We start from the raw sequence: 24,949 nt of genomic DNA on the forward strand, positions 1-24,949 counted from the left end.
CGTGATATTGGCCGATGCAATATTCAAATCGCATCACGTGATAAGATTAATATGGAATTTTATGCTTTTATCTGCATTTAACCAATCAGACATTGCCACATGAAAAAAAAATATCATTAAATAAAAATAATGTAATTTCTTTTGGTACATGTTGAATATCGCAATAATATCGCTACATTCAGCAACTATATCACATATTGCATGTTTTTCCAATATCGTATCGTATTGTAATTTTAATTTTTTTTAACATGAATTTCAATTCATTTTAATAGGCAAACATGATTTTCTATACACGGAAATTTAGTTCACAATTGGTTGTGGCACAAATTCCAATGTGTGTTTTGTTTGTGGTGAGGAAAAAGGACGTCAGCAAACATAGGGAAATACGCTGCCCTCTATTGTTTGGAGTGTACATTGCGGACATCAACAGCAAATCAACTTTTTATGTAAAATCTCTTGATCCGCATCCAAGTCGTCCACCACGTTTTGTTCCGTAAATCTGCCGCCAGAATGAACATACATTGCCCTTTTTTTTTTCTCCCCCCCTTTTCACCCTCCCCGCTGCGCCTCTGTCGTCATTTTGCAGAGTGGTTGCCGGTGGCGACGTGCTGTCACAACAGTTTAATGGCAACAAATGAGAAATGCGGCGCACTGAGTGGAGGGGAGGAAAACATACGACGTACGACTTTATTGAGTCATTGCCTCGTGGCGGCTACGCCAGGCCACTTTTCAAACGTGGATTTTGCCTCTTCAGACTCGTGTTAATTTCGTCAACGGAAACTAAACAAACATAATTTCGTCAACACACATTTTTCATTGGACTAAAACTAGATTAGACTAGACTAAAACTCTCATTAAAGGGATACTTCAATTATTTAGCCCATTATAGAAATAAGAAGTTCATATTTTGTCTTTAATTAATTTGGAACTTTCATTATTTTTCACATACAATTAGTACCTTTAAAACCACATTTTGCAACTTGCTGTCGACTGACAATAACATCACAAAGGGCTCAAGTAACCAATCGATGATTTTCAAGCTGTTACGATGCCAGCCGACGTTTAATTTCATCTCCACGCGCCGAGAGAGGAAACAATCATCATTTTGACGAGTTGACGCCTCCGCGAATGAAAATTCCAATATGGGGATGGCGGGCGACTGTCAAGTTGAGACCAGATGATTTTTTTGTTTTTTTTCTTATCTCCACGCGTCATGGCGAGCCGTGCTTCCTCAATCCGGTTGTACTTTTTATTCACTCAGTATAAACGCCCTTTTCACACTGCACTCACTCATTGTGAAAGAGTCAGGCGAACGTGCCGTGCCCATTTATGGAAGTGCTGACCAGGGTTATTTATAGTTTTGGAATTTTTCATTTCAGTTAGTTTTTATTTGGTTTTGAATTTTGTTTTTTTGTTTTTATTAGTTTTAATTATTTAATAAATGCTTAGTTTTAGTTAAAGTATTAGTTTTAGTTTAGTTTTTTTTTTATAAAAAGTGTATGACTTCTGCGCAGTATTTAATAAGCAGCATGGCAGCGATGTCATCTGAAGGTGCTTTTCTATTGGCTGCTGCTAGATGATGTCACCTGTGTATGACACACTTTCAAACGTCCTTATTCCGATTAATATAAAAAATAAATCGACTTCAAATCACATTTAAAGGCTCATGCATTAAATTAATTACCAAAGATTAAAATGAAGGACAAGTTATAATTATAATTAGTTTTGTAAACATAAAATGTAGTTTTCATTTTTTTTAACTCATTCACTGCCAGCCTAGTTAAAATGGAACTTTGACGTATATAACCGTCAATGGCAGTGAATGTGTTAAAAAGCATTTTTGTTTTTATTTTATTTCCTTAACGAAATTGGTTTTTGAATTTTAGTTTTTTCGCCAGTTTTAGTTCACTAAAATTACCTTGTTGCTGCCATATCAGCCTACCAGGAAGTAAAAACCAAGACTGACTTTTCTGAATTTACATGAGCATATGAAGAACATTAATTTATTTTCTTTATGATGGTAACGAGCGACCGCAGCGCATGTGAACGTAAAAATAAAACACAGCGACAGGATCGTTAGTGTTTTTTTTTTATTTATTTATTTTTTTTTTAAACCGCATCCCAAGCTTGTTGATTTGCAACCGACCACAGGCCACAAGTCACCCGACCACAAGGCTGAGCTCGGGACGCGTGACATATGTCTCGGGGGGGTTAAGCCGGCAAGGAATGTCACGCCAGGACCGTGGCGAGGTCCGACGCTCACATGACCGCGAGACCCCAGTGAGAAATTGCTGTCATAAAAATTTATTTTTTTACATACGGATATGCTGTACTGGAGGCAGTATAGCAATAATAGTCGCTCTTCGCAGAGGATCAATATCTAGCAAAACCACTATTTCTAAATCCTCGGTCAATGTATCATCCTTATCTCCCTCTGATTCGTTCCATCTTGCCAGACTGTCATCTGTTGTATTATTAGTTCAAACGACTTCCTCGTTCTTTCCGCATTACCCCCCCCCCCCCCCCCCCCCCCCCAACTCTATCTTCTCCAGCCTGTCCATTCTGTTTTTCTTGTAGTGTGACAAATTTCGAACATTCCGAGCGTTTCGGAACTTGTAAATGGCTTGTGAATTTTTGTCACGACAAGGAACTCGCATAGCACGACGCACTTTGTCCAAATTGCGTTGTAAAACCAGTCATGTATGAGCCCTTTGGCTGTTTTCTAATAATCCTCCGACTGATGAGGAGCTACATTGCTAACTAGACTAAGTGCAATTTCTGGAGAAATTGCGTGGAATGCTGAAAGCTGAATGCTAATAGCTGAATGCTTATGAAGTCAATTGAAAGACAAATTAAGTGAACATTTTCATTGAAGTTGAAAGATAAATGAGAAAAGGGAAAAACTTGAACTACAATCTGTCTAGTGTGGGATTTAATAATTTCAGAGAAATTATAATCCATTTCCTGAAAACGTGGTCCAAGCGGGGTTTGAACCCAGGTTCAATTAAAAAATACATTTTTTGGTCATTTTTTAATTTTTATTTTTAAATAATTTTATTGACATTTTTGGTCAAAATATGAATGCTATTTTCTAAGAGGGTGACGTTAAGCCACGCCCTCTCAGTCTTCCCGCCCGTCACAGGTCGAAAGATGATTCGCTCGTGACGGCTGTCAATCAACTTGGCCCCGCCTCTTCCTGCGTAATAGATCGCTCGCTTTGGGCTCCGGGAGTGTGCTGGCTTGCTGCTTACTCTCTCCCCAGCTATGGACAACTTTAAATCGGCGCTTTCTCTAGCGTCGTCTCGCTCGCGTGCTCCGGAGGTGGACGTCTAAGCGGATTATAAACCTGAACCGAGAGCTCCTTCCAACAACGGGGGAGAAAAACAAAACATTTTTGTGGTTGTTTGACAGAAGGAAGCGGGAGCAACATGCCTGTTTCAACTCTTTTGCCTTTCACGGCGACCCCGAGTCGGAAGTCCGCCAACCCGACCTCCTTCAGGTTGACGGAGAAATTTATCCTGCTTTTGGTGTTCAGCGCCTTCATTACGCTGTGCTTCGGGGCGATTTTCTTCCTGCCGGACTCGACCAAGCTACTCAGCGGAGTTTTCTTCCATTCCTCTGCGGTGGAGACGAACACCCGTACCGGACTAGACGGCGGCGGCGGCGGCGTCGGCGGCGTCGGCGGCGGCGGTGCTGCTGGCGGTGGAGGCGGCGAGTCCGGCTCGGCTGCAAGCGACGAGAAGGTCCTGGCCAAAATCAAGAAGGACCACGAAAAAGCCCTACTGGAGGCCAAGGATACTCTCCAAAAGCGCCCCGATGAGATCAAGCAGGACATTTTGAACGAGAAGGAGAAAGTTGCCAGGGAGAGTTTGGGTCAAGGTGGGAAGGGTGTCAATGATTTACCTTACGTCGAGTACCAGAGACCCCCGGGGGCCACTGGACACGAACCCCAGGACCCCACAACAAGGGAGCGGCGGGCGAAAATCAAGGAGGTAAGCGACGGGGAACTTCACGTCGAACCTCATGCAAAAAAAAACAAAAAACAAAAATCACAAATTTACAATACGCATTGATTTTACCTGTATTCATGTTTATGACCTGCCACGCTTGTATGTTTGACACTATTTACGAACATACCCGATTTATTTCGGTGTGAGTATTTGACGACCAGAATCAGACCGCCTGTTGTGCAGAGTCACATCCGCTGCTGAGACGTACGTGAGCCGCTGCATGGATGACGCGTGTGGAGAGTGTCAAACTTGTACCTTGGCCCGATTATTATTATTATTTTTTTTTAACGGATCACGGAGAGATCGCTTGCAGCAGAAAAGCGCCAAGAACGCAGCAGTATCAATAATCTAACTCGACCAGAGGCGTTGAATGTGCTGTGATCTTTCGGTTTCGGTCGCTCGGTTTCAAGGGGGGGGAGGGATGCATGCATGCATGTTGCAGGATAATCAGCATCCGATGGCCCGTTCGCTCCCTGCGGGCTTGTCTACCTGTGTGTGTCGTGTTTCAACGTGAGGGCGAACACAAATGTGTTGCAAAACCAGTTTTAATCGCTCATTATCTTGTTTGCCTTCCTTTCTCATGGTCTGTGGCGCAACATCAATACCCCATCATATAAAATTATGAATGTAAAATATTCGTGACGCAGTGAGAAAAGTGCAGAGAGGGAGAACAGTTAAAAGTTGCTCCAGTTTTTGATATATCAATATTAGAGAAATTATAAGTGTTTTTATATCAGCAATTAACCAGTCATAAACGGTTTGTTTGCCTTTTGTGACCTTTGCAGCTTGGTTGACACCAAATAACAATATTATTCAGTTCGAGACATTTTTGAGTTCCATCTCTAACATTGAGATTAGATTAGATCCAAAGTATATTTATTTTCCTGTAATGATACCCCGATGATAAAAACTTATATTTTGTGTCTCGTCACATAACGAGTAAATGCACTTGCACACTAGTATTCACTGAATGTTGACTCTTTAGAGTGCCTCGTTGTTGCGGCATGGGAAAAGCTTGGCGACGCGGTTTCCTGTTGTTTTTTCATGGCCCATTCAAGAAAATTGTTTTTGTTATTGCTATGTGCTTGCAGTCGACCACGATCAAACTCTTTGATATGCAAATGAGGCAGCATCTCACTTGTATTTTTTTTTCTTTTCTTTTTTATTTTTTTATTTTTTTTTACTTCATTGTTATATTGCGCTCATCCATCTGATGTAGGCATGACTTAAAGCAACAACAGCAGCCTCTACTCAGCTACTGAGGCGGCTGCTGTTGTCGTAAAGAGTAACACAAATGGTCTGGCTTCGGGGATGTTTTCTTTTTTTTCTTTTTATACTGATCAAATATTAATGAAGTAAAAACAACAACAACATAGCTTTTGGTTGGGGAGTCCATTTTTCATCAGCTGACAGCCAGTGCATTGCACTTTGTACACTGTGTGATAGTGCAGTACACTACAGACAAAAAATTTTGGGCAAACCTCCAATTAGAGTTTCCGAAGTTCCAGAAATGTTCAAAATTGGAAACATGAACAATAATTTTATGGAAATCACAGGAAACGTTTTGGAATAAACGTTATAAAACCAGGAAACGGGTCATTTATCTCATAATCCTATCATATTAGCATTGATTGATTAAACAATAGTACCCTTAATTCATCTCGAGACCCCGTTTTTAATTCAAAACGTTCGTAACTCGAGGTAATTTTCCCGTTGAAATAAATGGATGCAATTTAAAAAAAAAGCTTTAGTCACTGATCACGCTTTCGTGGAAAACTCTTTACATTTTGTAACTGCAAAGTGTTGCTCTTTGGCGATGTAATTGCATGACAAATTGAGCGGAATAGTCAAAAAAGGCTTGAAAAAGTGGAAATATTTTCAGCATCTTAAATTCTCCACTTACTAAAAAAGTGAATAATCTTATCAGCTCTAGGAAATTTGGTTATTCTTGAAGCGGTTCTACGATATTTTCATTGAATAGCCACAGCTGCTAAGTGGATTAGTATTGATATTGTTCCTGACGTTCCGGATCAGCCCGGTTCATAAGAGCGCCCGCCGTTTGGAATAAATCACACGGAAAGGTCGCTCAGGTGTTGCGGCCGCTCGGGCTGAATACGCGATTTGGGCGCTGTTGAGGAGGCGTCATATGACAAAGTGTCGACGGGGCAATGGCGGCGTCGATAAGCTCGGGTGGGCCCCATTGATTTTTACACCTTTTACAAACAGCCGGAAACCTGCGGCTCGCGAACATGAGAAACATGTTGTGAGGACAACAAAAGAGCACGGTAAATACAATTTTCACAGGCGAGCAACTGATGTGTGAGAGCAGTAAACACGCCGGTCTTGCAAGCAGCAAAACCTTTTTTTCTTTTTATTGACTTTGTATGGCTCCTGCCGGATCAAAATGGCAGCTGGCTAATTTGTACATAATGACACATGACGACAACGGATGGCCAATGGTCCATTATCATCCCGTTGATGAGCCTCGGTGTTCTCTAAGACCCTTGTAGTTGGCTCTTTTTTTTTTTTTTTTGGCAAGGTCATTTCTTCTTTTGGAATAGGTGCCAGAAAAAGTAAATGTGCAGTTAAAGGGCAATTTAATGAGATTTCATTGGTTGATTTTGGGGGAAATTTGTGATTAAATTAATAGATTTGCTTTTTTTTTTTTTTTTTTTTTAAGGGACAGCAACATGAAAAATGAACTGTTGGGAACTTTTAGCCATGTTAAAATGCTAATTCCTCACCAAAAACATGACGGAAGTGGTGTTTTCCTCCATTCGCAACCTGAGAATACGAGCGAGTGCTCACTTTATGACATCATAAAGTGCGGACCCACCCCCGCGCCGGCTCTGCGGATGAACGCACGCCCACTTTCTCTGAGACCTCCATGGGAGAGTGAGAAAAGTAGCCTTTATCCGTAAACATTCTCTCTGAATAAATTCATAGCAATCAAATTATCCTTCACATTTGCAGTGCCAAAGTGCAATGACAATTGACTGTCTGAAAAATCCCATAAAGGTTCTGGCTGACACGTGTAAACTACAAGTAAAACTATCGCACTGTTGAACCTAACTGGACGAATAGTATAGTGGTTAGTGTGCTTGCTCTGTAAGCAGCAAGTCACTGGTTCGAAACCAGCCCAGGTTTTTTTTCCCCTCCTCCTTTCCTCTCTTCTCCCCTGCCCCTCCATAATTTCTTGCGGCAAGGAGCCATTTTGTTTCAGTTGCTTATCGAAGAATTGGCTTGCGTCAAGTTGTGTGGTGTACTCAGAGGAGTGCTCAAACGCAGATCATTGTTTGTGAAGGGAGCGCCACATTCATAGCAATCAGCCAAATGTGTTTTCTGCCTCCAAATCAAAGGCTCGGGGAGAAGCCGCCAGGTTCAGCGGTGATTCTCTCGCTCGCTCTCTCTCCAGGAAGCCTCCGGAGGCTGGAGCGACGGGGAGGGGCTGGCCAGGAAAATACGCCGCTGATAAACTGGGATAATAAAGGTGGACGTGGCCGAAGAGATTGTGTTACTTGACACCGTAAACGAGGCTTTTTATCTGTTTCTAACTACTGCGAGTCGATTTAGGTTCCAGGCTGGCTGCGAAGGAAAATAAACACATGCCCTCAAGTCTAGTTACAGCTCAGTTTGGGCACCGTATTAAAAACGTGCATCGCGAGTCTCGCCGTTAATCGGAGGAACTCTAAGAGAGTTTAGATGAAGGTTATGGTTTGGATTTAGGGTGAACGTAAAAGTTAGGAGATAGGGTTTGGATTTCGGTGAACATTGGCACTAAGGTTCGAGTCAACAATTGAGTTGGGGCGTTTCTGTGCGGCCCTTTCTACATGTGCACCGCGTCACAAGGCATTTGGCCACTTTGCTAACCTCTTAGAACCTGAAATGGAATTTCTTTATCAGCCTAACCTGGTAGCCTCTAAGTCCTATTTCTGTATCGACCATTGAACTAATTACCTCTCCTGGACCTCCTCCTTCTCCACAAGCGTGCGTGTGCATGTGCGTGTGTGTGTTTGTGTCAGCTAGAGTTACTGCCGATCCCTGAAAAGGCTCCGTTTAATCGTCTAATGGCTATAATAGCTGTGACTTGCAGCTGTATGATGCCGCCGAGTGGCTTTAAAAACATTGTAACTCACTGTGTTGCGTATGTATAGCGTGTCACATAGAAACCTGCTCCAGATTTTTTTTTTTTTGTTTACAATCATCCACTGTCTCACTCTTATCACAGATTTTTAAATTATGGTTTATAAATCAGCACCTCCAAATCCGAGACCATGGTCCTCAGTCGGAAAAGGGTGGCGTATCCTCTCCGGGTCGCGGATGAGATCCTGCCCCAAGTGGAGGCGTTAAAGTATCTTGGGGTCTTGTTCACGAGTGAGGGCAGGATGTAGCGGGAGATCGACGGGCGGATCGGTGCGGCGTCCGCAGTGATGCGGACTCTGTATCGGTCCGTCGTGGTGAAGAAAGAGCTGAGCCAAAAGGCGAAGCTCTCGATTTACCGGGTCGAGTCCGGGAGGGACTCGGAGTCGAGCCGCTTCTCCTCCGCATTGAGAGGAGCCAGCTGAGGTGGCTCGGGCATCTGGTTCGGATGCCTCCTGGACGCCTCCCTGGGGAGGCGTTCCGGGCATGTCCTACCGGCGGGACGACCCAGGACATGCTGGAGTGACTACGTCTCTCGGCTGGCCTGGGAACGCCTTGGGATCCCGCCGGAGGAGCTGGTTGAAGTGGCTGGGGAGAGGAAGGTCTGGGTTTCCCTCCTAAAGCTGCTGCTGCCGCCGTGACCCGACCTCGGATAAGCGGTAGAAGATGGATGGATGGATGGTTTATAAAGATAGCAGCAGTGTTTATTTCTGTAAGAATATTGCGCTTAAATATTTGGCTAGCCTGAGAGAAATGCCTCATGGAGTCACATCAGTGTGGACTGGAGTCAGTGTTGGGTTGTGGAAAGCCCAGTGGTTGTTTACATCTGGGTGGGTGGTCTAAGTAGGTCTCACTGTGGGGGGAAAAAAATAAATAAAATCCCATTGCAGATATTCTGTGCGCTGCCCCTTGTCTCTGAAGATGCCGCATGAGGAAATGTGAACTAGCCCCGGTGACTGACTGGCTGATGTATTCTTGCATTGTCGTAACCTTTGACTAGTTTAGCCGGTAGCCTAAAGCGAGTTCCCGGCAAACCACAATGGTTCTGCTCTCCCCGGCTTGGTCACTGAGCATTGATTTCGAAAAGCCCAGAGCCAAGATGAATTATATGCATTTAATGTTTGCGCTGTAGGTCAGAGGGGCAGCGAGGCTTCAAGCATGAATGGCGAAATTCGGAGAAGTGCGTGAAGTGTACGCCGGAGCTTGAATACGCTTGCATAACCACATGAGTTTTACAGACATTTGTGAATACGTTTTGGTGGCTTATTTGTAAAACGGTTCCATTCTGGAGAGCACAAATACCTGAAACTTTAACCTCTCACATTTGTTTTAATGTCTAACAAATAGTTCAGAAATTTCCCAGGGTTAGCAGCATCTCTAAAGTGAACTGAAAATGTAAATACGTAGTACCCTGAGATTAAAATGGTTTTAGATACAACATACATCGGCCGTCAGATTTAAAAAAAAAAAAAAAAAAAAAAAAAAAAGGCCAATACGGTTATTCGTCAAAATGCTAACTTGAATACATTGACTTCTCCGTTGCTTTTTCACGTTATTTTCTTTCTCTGCTTCAAAAATTCTACAGTAAGTGTACACAGATGTGGGGGAAAAAAAAAACTTTTCAGAAACGTACACTAAACTTCATAGTTTCCGGCGCCTCGCTCTCGTGCCTTGGGCTGAATTCGAGGCGTTTTGGTGCGGGAGGATGACAGGTGATTCCGTTCTGAACATTTAAGATTTCATGTTTTAAGTGCTCAAAGTGCTCTATTAAATTTAAATGGCACATTAGGGCATCGTGTCAGCGTGTCTTTTTTTTTTTTTTTAGCTCTCCCCGTGCAAAGCCGAGCGCTGATTTGAAACGCGCCAGCCGGCCCTCATCCACTCACTCGATAAAGTACGTGCTCAGATTTATTGTCGGATTAGCCACGCGAGAGGACTCTCGTTGAAATCGGAGAAGGCGTTTGTGTGTTCGCATGACGTTTAACTGATGGACTTTTATGCCTTAAAATACTGGCTAATTGCAATGTCAATAAAGAGACGTCAATACGCCTCCGCGCAGCCCCTGAAAGCTGGCGCGTTAAAGCTCGGTTTCCTTCTTTGCTTTTCTTTTTTTCTTTTTTTTTTTTTTTTACAACCGAGCATAAATGAGCGGAGTAGAACACGTTGGGAAATAACGTCTGTGGTGAGCCACAGACTCCCCTCAACTTTCTTTCCATAAACAATTCATTGCGTGGTTTGCGAAATGCATCGTGGTGTGCCAAAAAAATCGATGCTCATAAGAATCGTGATTCTCATGTATTACAATTCAGAATCGATTTTAAATGTCCTAAAATCGATTTTATTTAAATTATTTTATAATATCTTGCCCTGGTTTGTGTACTGGGAACACTCTTCATGTTGTACCCGATTAGGCCACTCAGGGGCAGTGTGGTTCCGTGCGTAAGTTGTAGCCACATTAGCGAGTAGAAGGGGAAAAAAAGTCACCATCAATTTATGCCAATAAAAGTTTATTTTTTTGGAAGCGTATGAAGAGCATATGCCGGCGAGTAATGTTCAGATGCTTCTCTGTATACATTCCTGAAGCTTTTTGTATGAATAGATGAATTCTTTTGAGGGATAAAAGTGCCGCAAGTAGCGTGCTAATTAGCATTAGCGAGTTAGACTGGAGTCATGACTCATGACAATTTGTTCATCTATAAATTGAAGCACAAATCATTGTCAAGCAAATTATTTTGAATCGAAAATCGATTCTGAATCGAATCATGAGACGGTCAAATACTCCCACTCCTAGAAATGATTAACATGATGAACTCCGAATACCACAATTATGTATTTTTATCCGAAATTTTTTAGCAGTTTTCCCCTTCGACTTCTTTTCGAAGTTCGTCACAGCTTTTTTGTGGCTAAAATTCACGTCATAGTCAATAATTGCAGTAAAAGTTCTTGTTGGATGTCTGGCATTCGTTCAGTTAGACGGAAATATTGATGTACTACTTGCCACAGTTTGAATTTACTGTACATCCTTAGAGAAGTAAATAACAAACATGCATCTTGACATGGATTGCTTTTTGCGTCATGACAGCGTTGTAGGATTTTAAGCGTCCCTCGAATATCCGACAGTGATGTATGCCGACCAGCGCAGCCCCTCAGCCCCCAAGGATGTGGGGGGGTGCGAGGGTCCTCCGTGTCAACACAAGCATGTAAAAATCCACGAGCCGAGGTCAACGTTAATGACCGAGCCTCGTGCGCTTGTTGCGGTCATTCGGATTAACCGGGCGAGGAGGCGCCGTTTGTCTTGTCTCGCTGGCGGCTAACAAACGCGGCTAGCTCATTAGCATTGAAGGGGATATTGATTGGATTATGTGTACCCTCCAACCGGGGAATGTATTTGCGCACGCCGCGCATGGAAAACGGAGCAAACGCTAAACGCATTTGATTTGTTCCGACGTGAAGACTTTATGTAATATGTCGTCTGACGTTGGCATGCACGTGTTCTGTTCATGGCTTCAAATCATGATTTGAAACCGTAGCAAACGCTAACCAGGCCGGGAACCCCCAAAAAACCTATTTTGCAACCTTTACGACGACTCACTGAAAAAAATGAAATCTTAAAGTACCCCCTAACTAACCTAAATTTGCTTATTTTGTTTGAGAAGTTATTTTTACCTTAAAATGAAATTGTGCTTATTTTAAGATACTCATCTTATTTGAGCAAGCAGTCTTGGCTTTGAGTGTTAACGGCCAGTTTTAAGTACTGTGAGGCGTATCTCATTCAGTGCCATTGACGACTATACACGTCATAGATCAATTTTTAACTGAGCTGGCAGTGAATGAGTTAAAACGAGCATTTTTCCACATTTTAAGACGACAACTTAACCATGGAATATGAAAACAATCAGACAAAAGTGCAATCTAGCTTTTTAAGTGGTTGGTTTCGTTATATTTACTAAACTCATTTTTGCTCGTTCCGGTACCAGCTTAGTAATCTAGTGGGAGAGTACCTACCCTCAGAGGTTGTGGGTTCAATCCCTGCCTGGGTCATACCAAAGACAACAAAAATGGGACCTGTTACCTCCCTGCTTGACTAAGTTAAGTCAGGCATAAAAAAAAAAAAAAAAATACGTATGTATTTTAAGAAAATAGTTCTATTTATTATCTTACAGCTTGAAAAAAGTCAATATTACTTGTTCCTAAAAATACTGTTTAAAAGACTGCTGTGGTTGACATGGACATAGTATTATTTTCTTTTTTTTTTCAAAATATCACAGATACATTTAAGTACAATTTTCTTCATCCTTTGATAGCTAATTTTGTTTGTTTATTCATTACTAATTTTCTTTACAATTTTTTTTATTGAATTTTCCACTGTCTTTTTTTGCAATTGAAACCCCAAACCTTCCATGAAACCCCGTTTGTGCTGCTTTGTGATTTTGTCACAGCAATCTCATGTAACATGTTAGTCTAACGCCGTGTGGGCCACCTTCCAAAATCCAAAGTCCAACAACGTGGATGTTCTATTTTTTATTTTTTTTTCCTAGCGAGTCAACAAGTCATTTGTAGCAGCTGCCAGCCTTTTTTTGCAATTTGGCACCAACTTGGTTTGAGCACTCGAGCTGATTTTGATTTGAAGGGGCAAGACCGACATTTTATGTGTCCTGATGGCGGGGGGGGGGGGGGGGGATGCTCAGGGATATTCAATATCCCTGTTGTCCCAATCACACCGGGGGTCATGGCCGGCTGATTTCTCTTTTCTCCAAATCCAATCCGGTCTAATAGCGAGAGTCGGCGGCTGTCAATCTCGCAGGCAATTTATTTTTCAATCTGTCGTGCATGTGAGAGCTCCGTTATTTTTTTTCCTCATTTTTTTCGAGCATTGCAAGTGATCCTTGCATATTTTATTGGCAAAGAACCGGGGGTGGCGAAAGTCTGCGTCACAAAAGCAAAAAAGTTCTGTTCTTGTGTTTTTTTGGTAATTAGCTCGGTGATTTATTAGAGTGGAGCGTAATTGCGCGATCAGCAAACGGCTCGAGTTGGCCTCTGGGCGTGAACGCACCGTGATGGAGAGCGTTGGAAAGTTTGCAGCGCGTTGGAAACACATCCGGGGTTCTCCGTTTTTCGGCTCGTGGAACATTCTCTTTAGTTTTGTCACATTCCAAGCCACTTTTACATGATCATGTTTCTCAAGTTGACACTTTGTACTGTTTTAACAAACTGCCGGAAGAACTGGCAGTCCCATTTTCCAAAATGAAGGTCAAACATTTGCGACGAGGGGTGGGAACCTCTGGGTACCTCACGAGATGATATGATCTGAGATATAAGGCTCACGATAACGATTATCTCGCGATATGACGATACCGCAATTATCAATGTATTGGTCAGGTAATAAATCCACGATAATCTACGATGGAACTAATAATAATAATAATAATAATATAAATAAATAATAATATAAATAAATAATAATAAATATAAAAATAATTCATAATATAATACAAATTATAAATAAATAATATAAAAATATAATATAAAAAATATATATAATGCCTATATAAATAAAAATAATAATAATATATATATTACATAATAATAATAGTAAAACTAAGCTCATGAGTCTTCTTCACCTGAAGACTTCCATCCATTTCCCCGCCACTCTTATGAGGCACTCCCCCTAGTGGCCCGCCAAGTAGGGGCTGCTTGATCATGGAAAAACAATATTTAATAAATTAGTTGTTTAAAAAAAATAAAAAGGGTGAAAATGTATACATTTAAACAACTCAAAAATTAGTATTAATCTTTTTTTTTTTTCACAATTATGCTGATTTTGTAATTGTGGAGTGTAATCATTAAAATTGTAATTGAATTTCGATGAGTTGCACAACCCTACCACCAAGTAATTGCTCAATAAGTAATGAACAATGGAGCCGTTTATGTGGCTGTATATTAAAGACAAATATCACGATTATCGGGGGACAAGTATCACGATTTATCGATATATCGTCACACTCCTAATTGCGACTAGATCCTCCAATTTGTCAACCACAATCATCTTCTTCCTGTCGCATAACTACAAGATAAGCTTGTTTAATTATCTCGGAGCCTCGGGGTGTGTTGCTGTTGCAACAGATTTCTGTTGTCGCTTAACATCAATGGGAGCATTTTAGTGCAGTTTCTTGAAACTTTCACGCTCCTCCGAAATCAACTTGAAGTTTGAGTGGCATTTCTGTGTCATTGATCGTCAGATTCCGACGTTGGCAGGCCGACACACAAAAGCCACATGAAAGTGCTCGCGGCATTCAAGGGGGCGGCTCTTCTTGACCCGCCATGTCGTGCCGCCTGCCTGCCGCCATGCCAAAAGCAGACTTGACCCGATGTGTCAGCTGCCGAGCTCGACTTCCACTTCCTCTTTTGAAATGCGCTTTGTTTTGTTTTATTTCTTCTTTTTTTTTTTTTTTTTTTTTTTTGTGAGTGTGTTGTTGTGGCATGCCCACTTACCGTACAAGTAGGAAAAAGTACACCAGCTAAATTATTCAGCCAGTCAGTCAGAGGTTTGGAATTTGTGCGTGTATAATTGATGGCGCAAACTGTTCAGCGTTTATATTACATTGCTTATTTTATTAATTAGGATTATATTATATTTAGGGTCGTCGACGTTAAAGTGTCAACTAAATAATTAATCGCAAAAAAATGTCGCATTATTCATTAGGGATGTAACCATATCCAAACATCATGATACGATATTATCACAATATGAAGTAGGGATGTAACGATAAAGCGATATATCGTGATATTAAGACCACAATATATCGTCGTCGTCATGTTCAGGATATTTAAAGTTAGCACCGGTTGCGTTTGAGCAATAAACATAACTACATGCATTAAAGTAAAGCATATAATAAATGTTTGCATATGACATTCAGAATATTGGTTTGCGTCAAACTATCGCGGTCATTTTTTTTTTTCCATTTTAAATTATGCAAGTAATTAACTGATTAGAAAAACAGGATGAGGCGCAGTGGATAAAAAAAATGTTGAAGATGTCAAGATATCATGACATAACACAAGAACAAACACAAAATTGGTGGGGCAAAAAAAAAAATGTTGATTTAAAAAGCCTTTTTAATTAAGTGATTAATTGTGATTAATCTGATTTAAAAATTTAATCGTTTGACAGCTCAATATTAATAATATATAAATAAATACAAAATAAATAATTAAATAATGATAATATACAATTTTTTATATTTTACTAAATATACTTATTGCATTGGTCACTCAGGTGTATATGATTAATCATGCAAAAAAATATGCTCACCGTCTCAATTGACTTTAAAACATGGGAATTACCATAATAAGCCCTTTTAAATTGCATTTGAATACGAACTACCAAATTATACGGACGCGTTCATAATGCAAATGTGGAAATGACTTACGCCAATACGCCGGTATTTTTTATTTTTTTGTGCCTAATACGTTTGGCAGAAAGTTGATAAAGTATGCCTTTTTTTTTTTTTTTTTTTTTTTTGAATGCGCGTCTTAATTAGTCTGGAGTGGAGCGAATCTAATTCCGTCCAGCCGGAGATGTGGCATAATGACTGTATTATCACGCTTTTAACTGTCAGCCCCCATAAAATAATAGACAGTGAATAAGGCGAGGTGGAGGTGCGTGAAATTGAAGGTCTGAAAAAGAAAATGAAATGAGTTTGGTTTTGTGAGCATGCGTGCGTGCGTAAGTGTGTTCCATTGTGACGGGACGAGTGTTTTGACAACGGGCGACGAAGCTCGCAGCCTTGACTGATGGTGACGCAAGCCTATTATTGATCTTGTGTTCTTAAGCGATCGGATCAGCAAACAGTGGTGGAGTTAAATGACGGGTCAACCCCCGGCGCTGACATCTAAACTGCTATCGCTTTTAGCGCGAGCCGTTCAAGGGTTTAGGACGGTCGTTCTCCAGAGATTCGGCCACGAGAGCTTGTTTGTTCAGCACGCTGAAGGACACAACGGTCGAAATGTTTCACAGGTTGGTCAAAGTGTCTATTTTGTGAGGCGTATGAAACAAATGCCCAATTTTTGACATCTCATAACTTTGCCTGATGAATGTCTGCTAGCTTACTGCTAGCATATAATGTATACGCCATACGTGTTAAAAAAAAAAAATCGATTCGGCAATATATCGCGATGTTACATCGCGCAATTCTCCAATCGATTCAATAGGCGGCCGAATCGATTTTTAAACAACCATTTTTGATAGAAAAATATTCACCAAAACGTCTTAGGGTTCACACCTTAACTCATTCACTCCCAGCCATTTTCACAGTTTTCACAAATCTATTTAAAATTGTAAGTAATTGAGCTTTTTTTTTCTACATGGCCCTGGTTGATCTCCTTTGCTCTGCTGCCACCTGCTGGCCGTTTGTGTAATAACTACCATTTCTGCAACCGTTCTTTGCAGTTGAGGCTGCATCAAAGCCTTCTGTATGCTCTAGCATAAACCCCCCCCCCCCCCCCCAAAAAAAAAACGTATAAATACTTCTTTGGGACACTTACAACATTTAAAAAAAAAGGTATTTATACGTTATTGGGAGTAAATGAGTTAAGCATGGAAGAATGTTATTTTAATGGAGCATTAAGCCTTAATATTTTATTTCAAAGCTGTTCAAACATAAAACAGATCACAACCTGTATAAGACTCAAGTTTCAGATAAATAATACATTTTCATACAAATCTTACATGGAAAAAAAACCTGCTTAGTCAATACATGGACTCATGATGCTTGATTCAAAAAGTTACTTGGGCTAAATTCATTAGCCTGGGAAACAGGCCTCCAATTTATAATTTAAAGTAGAAACTTAAGACCATAAAGTGACTAATATAAGCGTTAGTCATCCTTCGCACAGACTTAGATCCATTTCCTCGATGGCGCTCCTTAGCTAGATCAGTCCAATTTAATTAAAAAAAAAACACACACACAAAATGGCTCCCCTTTCTGGATGGCGCCCAGACATCTGTGTCGAGCGTTTATTGTAACATCCTTTGTAGGCAATCGTTGCGTCCCCCGCCGGAGTCTCGGTAACTGCCAGGAGCGTTTTTCTGTTTTTCTGCCCCCCCCCACTGATGTATGGATTTATTTCTTTTTCACCACTTGTTTAATTTCATCCTCCTCCCCAGACAGCCATCAGCTAATATTGATCAGCGTGTGTGCGGCGCAGGTATCGCATCGATGCCGTTATCAGCATCATTAAACCACAATCAGACATTTTGGGATTTGAGAACGGTTTTGTCAACGCCGTCGCGGCCGCCGCAGGATTGGCTCGTTAGAGTGTTTGCAAAAAGTCTGACTTTTGGGCATCGTTGGCGGATGATTGCGCCGGCTAAATAGTGCCGAAGCCAGGTTGGAACACACATGGAACTAGGGGCGTGGAAACCAAATAAAAGGAGAGGGTGAGAGGGGATTTATTATTATTATTATTATTATTATTATTATTCTCTCTCTCCAGAGTGCAGTAGTGAATTGTATCAGTCAGTTTCTCTCCTCGCTCCTTTTTTTTTTTGTCATGTTAAGCATGTTAGGCCAATATCGTGATATGTTGTGCAGCCCTAATACTACTACTACACTTTCCCTTTGGCTACCTTTGGTCTGTCTGGGTCCCATTCTGTAATTTTTGTGTCTCGACTCATGTCTGGGGTCAGGCCAGGGTTAAAGTTTGAAGTTCATGACCTGTTAAGTTTGGGTTCATGACCGTGAGGTTCAAGTGTCTGTTTTGTAACGAGTGTCTGTTTCGAACTGATGTAACCAGCATCTGGTTTCAACTGGAAAAAAACAGATGTCAGGACCTATGTGATGTCAATCTTTAATCCTTTACTTAGTCACAACCAATCAGATCGATTCACTGTCTGTAGTAGCTGGTTGAGAAGTGCGGCGTCATTGTCGGTTTATTACCACTGTCTCTCTGTGCAACTCTCTTTGTTTCTCATCTAGTCAAGTTTGTTGCACGCCCCTCGATGTGAATAAATAGTTAAAATCTCATTTGTGGCTGCGTTTTGGGATCCAACCTCCAGCACGTGACACATTCGGTCTCGTTTGACTTTCTTTGGCTCCCGATGGTCTTCTTTGGTCCCGGTTTGGTGCCGCCGTGGATGCGACTGGTTGAATATCATTTGTCAAAGTGAGGCCCGTCAACAAGAAGTTTGAATTACGTTCCACTGGCTGCTTCATGTTGAGATTTAGGAGTTTCCATCCCCGTGTGCTTTTCCTCGGGTTCCACTCGGCTCTTTGACGGACAGAGCACGGATTTGATTGGTTGGAGTTGATTGATGGTGGTGGGAGGGTTTACTTTTCCTCCTGCGTGATTTGTTTGTTGTGTTTTTGGATTTAAAATGGCTCCTCGAAGCTCCCAAGTCTCAATAAAGTTGAGTATTTACAGTAGTAGTAGTTGTAATCGTACTTAGAAGTTGTTTGCGCAAAGCCAGTGATCTTTCACACTAGTCACACCTCTAATGGATCTTTTATAGTTTTCTTTCTTTCCGCCTGTGCACGCTGCGCTCCACTTGGTCTCACGTACGAGTGCACTTGTCACTTGGGCAAATTGTGATCCTGGCGCGCTAAGCAAGTATTCATTTTGCCGCCATTAGAGCCAGCGCACGCTACCGACCACCTGGGCAACCGACCGGCCCCTTATATTTGCGCTTTTGTTCAGTCTTAATTATACGGAGGGGAGACGAGCAGGGGGTCTGATTTGCATGCGGCGATGGCAAATGCGCACAGGTGCGAAATGGTTCACATGCAATTGCTCGGAATAATTAAGACGACTCCTCCGAATTGTGAACGACGGCGATTCCCGGTGAATTAGTAGCCGATGACGTGCAATCTGGTACGCTGACAAATTGCACTGAATGACAGGTGACTCATTTGCTCCCAAAAACGTATAAATATAACGGTGCGCTCGCAAGATGAATTCTGGCGCTATTTGTGAGTTCACAAACTCCGGAGAATACCATCTTGTTCCGTTCCCGCAGATCGGACCAACTGAACTGAAGATAACGGTTGAATCAATGGTACTTATTACAAAAACGGCCAGCAGGTGGTAGCAGAGTATAAGAGATCAATCAGGGCCATGTTGCAACAAGATCTTTTTGCCAATGTTTTCACCAGTAATGTGAATATCTGTGAAACTTAGCTATATTCTAATGCTAATTGCTGCAAAAGTGAAACAGATGTATACTTTTTTTTTTCTGATGAAATAATAGACTTGAATCTGTCTTTTGGTCGTTTCCATGTTTTTATAGCAATAGAACACAATATTTTGTGGGCCTTGCAAAAATAAGTCAAAATCCAGCAAAACAGCCAGGGAGTGAAGGGGGTTGCTTCAGTGAAAATGGCTGCCACTGAATGAGTTAATGTACGTCAAGTACTGGCAACGAAATCTACGATAACAACCTTGTGCAAACGAATGTTTTATTTGCATCACTTCAAATTGATTTTTTTTTCTTTTTTTAGCCAAACTTCTATCTGCTTTTTATTTATTTTTTTGCTTGTAATTTTTCTGACTTCACAGCGTCTTGTGTACTTTGATGATGCAACAGGAGGAAGATATTTAGATTATTTTTTTATTTTTTATAACCAGTTTGATCAAAGGGAATCTTTTCATGCGCTGCCCAAGTTCTCAGCATGTAGCGGCTCGTTGAGAGGCTTGGACTAACATGAAGACGTTTTATGCGTGACGTCAACGTGATATCATCTTTCGTATGGGGAAAAAAAAAAAAATCACAGTTTGACAGCCAACGTTTGCGCTCGTTTCATCTTAAAGAAGACGTTAAGAAATGGTTGAAGCAGCCTATGAAATAATTGAAGGTCCTGCGACATGCTGCTTTGACCACCTGACGTCCACAGCGGAGCACTTTAGCCGTTGTTAGCCGCAAGTTTGCGAGGATTTAGTTGTGCAAGTGGCTCGGTTGTTGGAATGAGAGCAGAAAAACGGGGTCAATGGGCCCTTCGACCTTTGCATAGCGGGTTAATGATCTGCCACGGTGGCCGTGTGCGCTCGTTTGTGCTGCACGCGCAGTGAGGAAATCTCTGGACCGACTTCAGGTTCTCTCTTACCCAAGAGAAACGAGAGCGGGCCTCACCGGGACGTCGGACTTGGACCGCCGTTAGCCCGTGTTGGCTTCCATGGTGGTGGAGCGAATTCCTGTCCTGGCAGATGTTGAAAGACGGTGCCAGACTTGAAACAGAAACCTAGTCTTATCTTTTTGGAACCAGATGTCCAAAATCCAATTGGTATGTTTGGCAGATGGTTAGCTGTTAGCATCAAGCGGTCAATCTTCAGTTTGATTTGCAACACATTTTTATTTTTATTTTTTTTGTAAGAAGTCCAACAAAACAAAAAAAAAGTTCTGTTTTTCAAGTAATCCGGGTAGTACGGTTCAGTTCAGTTTGCTTAGCATTTTTTTGGGTAGGATTTTGAGTAAAACTGCTCATCAGAATCAGCATCTCACATCTGATCAATAGGTTGATCGGTCAAGTGACTTCCTTTCTGGATCCATATCAGGCTTGAATGTACTTAAGTCAGCGGTGCTTGGCACCTTTTTAGTGTAAAGCCAATTAGCTTGTCTGAAATAGCGCTGTGGCCAACCTGGACAATCCTGAGCTGCTAATCCAATTAGCGCCAACATGTCGGGATGTGAGTCCGATAACACGCAGGAGTGTTTAGCCGTGCTAGCGCCGGCGCTTCAAATTGGAGCCTCGCTACTCATTTTCAAACAATTTGATTCATGTTTTTTTTTTCTTCCAGATTTCCTATCGTACGTTTTCTATGCAGATGACCTGATTGAATGCCAAACTAAATTTTTGTGATTCGTTTTCAAACTGTTTTTAACACGGGAAATCATGTAAATCATTTTTGCTTCTTTTGAGTCAAACTGTCGCCATCACAAATCTTTTGGAACAAGCTGCTGAAATTGAAACACAAAAGGAAAATGGTCGAGTTGCCAAGGGGTGGAAAGATTCTGTTCAACATGTCATGGTTGCTGGTAAAGTTCCAGGGGAAGCCAAAGTGAAGAATTTGGGAAATATTCCAAATTGGAAACTTAACCATGTGAAACCGTCTTCCACTAAACTTAAGTAGCCTGCTAGTCGACATTTTTTTTGGGCGGGGCTTAATTATTTGGGCCATTGTGGTGTTCCTCTTTCTACCCTGTCGCGCTTTTGTTCCAGAAGAATTTTTGGTGCAGGTGTACCTAATGAAGTGTCTGGTGTGCTGTATTTGACTTCTCAGCTGTCACCCTTCAGATATCCGAGGCTAATTTGTTGACGCGCTCCGTACGTGGCGGCTCCAGCAGGCCTGGAACGACTGAAGCCGTCCCGAGGGAGATCGCCGCTCTCGACCCTCCTCTCGTGTTGACGAGCTGTAATTAGCAGCCTCGCTAGTGTTAATTAACGAGCTTAGGCTGGAGGACACTATCGCCGGATGCCTATCTTGACTTGCGGCGGAGACATTTGGGCTCTTTAAATGCATATTTGTTCAAAATGAAGACGGTTGATGTGTGTTGACACCGTTGGTCGGAAGGCTATGCAAATTTTACTCAATTTCATACTTTTTTTACGGGTACTATTGGTTAGTATATTGTTAAAAGATTCAACAAAAGAGTTGGAGGTTTTTGATTGGGGCGGCGGCAATCTTGGACAAATGATTAGGTACGCCCAGAATTCTCGCAACCCCGCCCACCCTGAGTGGCGGCCATCTTGGACAATTGATTAGGTACACCCAGACCCTATTTCAAAAGGAAGTGACTTGGAAGTGACCTAAAATCAACAGGAAGTGACCTGATTTCAACAGGAAGTTACCCAGAAGTGATCTAATACCAACAGGAAGTGACCGGATTTCAACAGGAAGTGACCCTATTTCAACAGGAAGTGACTTGGAAGTGACCTAAAATCAACAGCAAGTGACCTGATTTTAGTGTAAAGTATAATTGTTAATTTCTTGAAATTGTTATGGAGACGTTAATTGAGTCTGTGGTTTCAGTAGTCCCTCTGCAAAGTATCCTTTTTATTTTTTAAATCATATTATTTAAGTATAGTTTAATGCAGGGGTGGCCAAGTTCGGTCCTCGAGAGCCCCTATCCAGCCTGTTTTCCATGCCTCCCTCCTTCATCACAGCTGAATCTAATGATCAGCTAATCAGCAAGCTTTGCAGAAGCCTGATAACGATCCTGATCATGAATCAGGTGTGTTAGTGGAGAGGAAGATGGAAAACAGGCTGGATCGGGATTCTCGAGGATTGATTATTCCAGTATTAGCACAGCATATTGTCAAATACCAACACGAAATGTGGCCGTACAAATTCAAAATATGTAAATTGTTATCGCATTCCGGGAGCTTGACTTAAGGGGTTTTCTGTTTACAAACACTTTCATGTGGTCACTTTTGTAGCTTGTATGAAATTTTGAAGTGTGGCTGGTAAGCGTGTCATCGAGCGATATTATTGTCGGCGTGGGGCTCTCCTGAGCGCCCTCTTATCTTGGCTTGCGCAGCCACCGTGTGACAGGTGAGGAGCTAGCCGAGCTGAAAATGAGATTTTCTAAGCTGCTTGGCCGCCTGACTGACTGACTGACTGACTCATTCACCGAACTGATTCACTGACTGAGCAGGTGTCTGGCCGACGGGTCCGAGTGGTGTCTCGCCCTGGCCAGTTCATTAACAGCAACGGTAACAAGTTGTTTGCGACCCGGGTGGGGAGGCTGAGGAGGCGGCTGAAGGGGGTTTTTAAGCGCGCCGATGCTGTCGAAGCGGGATTAGCGAGCGAGAATCGTCGAGTCCCGACCAAATGAAAAGAGATGATTGTTAGCTGAGGATGATTAGGGGAGGGATGATGGAGCTGGGTGGTTGCTAGGATTTAAAAAAAAATAAAAATGATGCTCAGTTCAACTAATTACTTTGCCAGCGCTCGAATTGGCCATTTAGAGGAGGATATCTTCTTGAAAAGGTGCATTTTTGATGATTTGAATGGTGAAAAGTTTGCCTTTTATTGCCAACTTTTAGCGTTGGAACTTGTGCAGAAAGAAATATGTCACCTTGATTTGAGTGGAATGAAACATCGCTTTTCATGATTCATGAATTGTGCAAAGTCCAAAGCAATGTTTTTTTTTGTGGGAGAATAATGGAAATAATACTTCAGGCAACAAAATTAATTAATTAATTTAGATAATTTCTATATCTTTTAGGGATGTAACGATAACAGCAATATCGTGATATATTAAAATTGCCACAATATATCGTCGTCCTGTCACGATATTAAAAGCAGCACATCTTTAAAAAAAAAAAAAAAAAAAAAAAGTCAGGTTGATTTCCATTTGTTGCAAAAGCACAATATATATATATTTTTTTGTAAGAGCTAAGGTTTTTTTTTTTTTTTTTACAATACAGTATTGTCCTTTTTTCTGGCTTCTGTTTGTTTTTGTCAATGGCAAAGGTGTAGTGTGCATGCCAGGCCACTAGTTGGCGACATTACACACGATAAACATTTTGCTGTTTTTCTTCTGAGTGAAGCGTGAAATAAAAGTTCATATTTGTCGCAAAACCTACAACAATATAATACATTTGCTCTGAAAAAAAAAATATATATATATATTATATTGGAACATGAGCACATAATTTTTTTCCTGTACATAACTCCTCGGATGTCAAATGGGCCAAAAAATGCTATCTACAGATGTTAAGATGTATGACGTTCAAGAATCTCTTGTACATATCCTGAACTCATGCACTGTCTGTCTTCTCACACTTTTTGTTTTGTTTTTCTCCTCTGACAGATGATGAAACACGCGTGGGACAGCTACCGGCGCTTTGCCTGGGGTTCCAACGAGCTCCGGCCCGTCTCCAAGCAAGGCCACTCCAGCAATCTGTTTGGTCAGTTGCACACAAACACCAAATACCAAACACCGACACGCGCACACGCACATCGCCAGGATTGATTTGGCGTCACCGGCGCAAGCAGCCTCGGCCTTTCAGATTAGCTCCAATTGGCTGTCATTTTGGAAGCCATCAATCCACGGCTAAATGTCACACTTATCATATATTCATATTTTGGGGTTATGCTGTCGATGCCTGTCTGGCTAATGAGCACCGTGCGTCCGTTTGTCAGTCTTTCGGTGTGTCTTTCCGTTTCATGTGCGTTCATGGGCTAACCGAGGGGCCGCGCAAAAGTTGTCCTCTACCTCCTAAAATGTCGTTTGACACTTTAAAGAACAATATTAATAGCAGGTGCAGAGTTTGTTCAAAGCGATGGATTGAGGCGGCGGCGGCGTCGGAGGTCTGATTGCTCTTTTCATCGCACGTTTAAGCTGCGAGCGTGCGGCATTTTTGTGGCTTGTCAGCAGGCTTCTATAAATACACTTTGAACGCACACTTCAACACGCCACAAACGAGGCACAACATGTCTCCGGAGACGCTACGTTACGTATTATCGTCTGTCCAAATGGTGTACGGCAACATTGCTACAATCTTGAAAGCGGTATAACACTTAGAATCATTTTCCAGTATTGGATTGGGCCAGTGGTATCCAAACTACGGCCCGGGGGCCATTTGCGGCCCGCCGTCCATTTTTCAGTGGCCCGCGACATTTGCTAAAAAATGCCATTTGGTTCTTAATAAAAACAAAAATGTTTGGAGATGGCCAAAGTAAGAAGGGAGGTGCCATTAAACGTTATTTTAGTTAACTAAAACTAATGAAAAAGCTAAAATTCAAAAAACAATATTGTAAATGAAATAAAAAAAACGAAAATGCTTTTTTTTTTTTTTTTT

The 24,949-nt window shown here is 41.7% G+C and overlaps 1 protein-coding gene across 11 annotated transcripts in view; it reads left to right on the forward strand.

Moving 5' to 3' along the window:
• Positions 1 to 24,949, forward strand: part of man1a1 (mannosidase, alpha, class 1A, member 1) — a 105,553-nt gene that overhangs the window by 34,952 nt on the left and 45,652 nt on the right. For 5 of the 11 annotated variants that reach the window (XM_077510051.1, XM_077510050.1, XM_077510054.1 and 2 more), the window contains one exon: positions 23,959 to 24,055. In XM_077510051.1, the coding sequence (XP_077366177.1) occupies positions 23,959 to 24,055 (97 nt within the window). Of the gene's footprint in view, positions 1 to 3,226; positions 3,993 to 20,283; positions 20,426 to 22,005; positions 22,109 to 23,958; positions 24,056 to 24,949 lie in introns of those variants that run through there. The other 6 variants (XR_013281115.1, XM_077510047.1, XM_077510048.1 and 3 more) reach the window with 3 other exon arrangements.

Source organism: Festucalex cinctus, chromosome 21 (genome assembly GCF_051991245.1).
Source record: "Festucalex cinctus isolate MCC-2025b chromosome 21, RoL_Fcin_1.0, whole genome shotgun sequence".
NCBI lineage: Eukaryota > Metazoa > Chordata > Actinopteri > Syngnathiformes > Syngnathidae > Festucalex > Festucalex cinctus.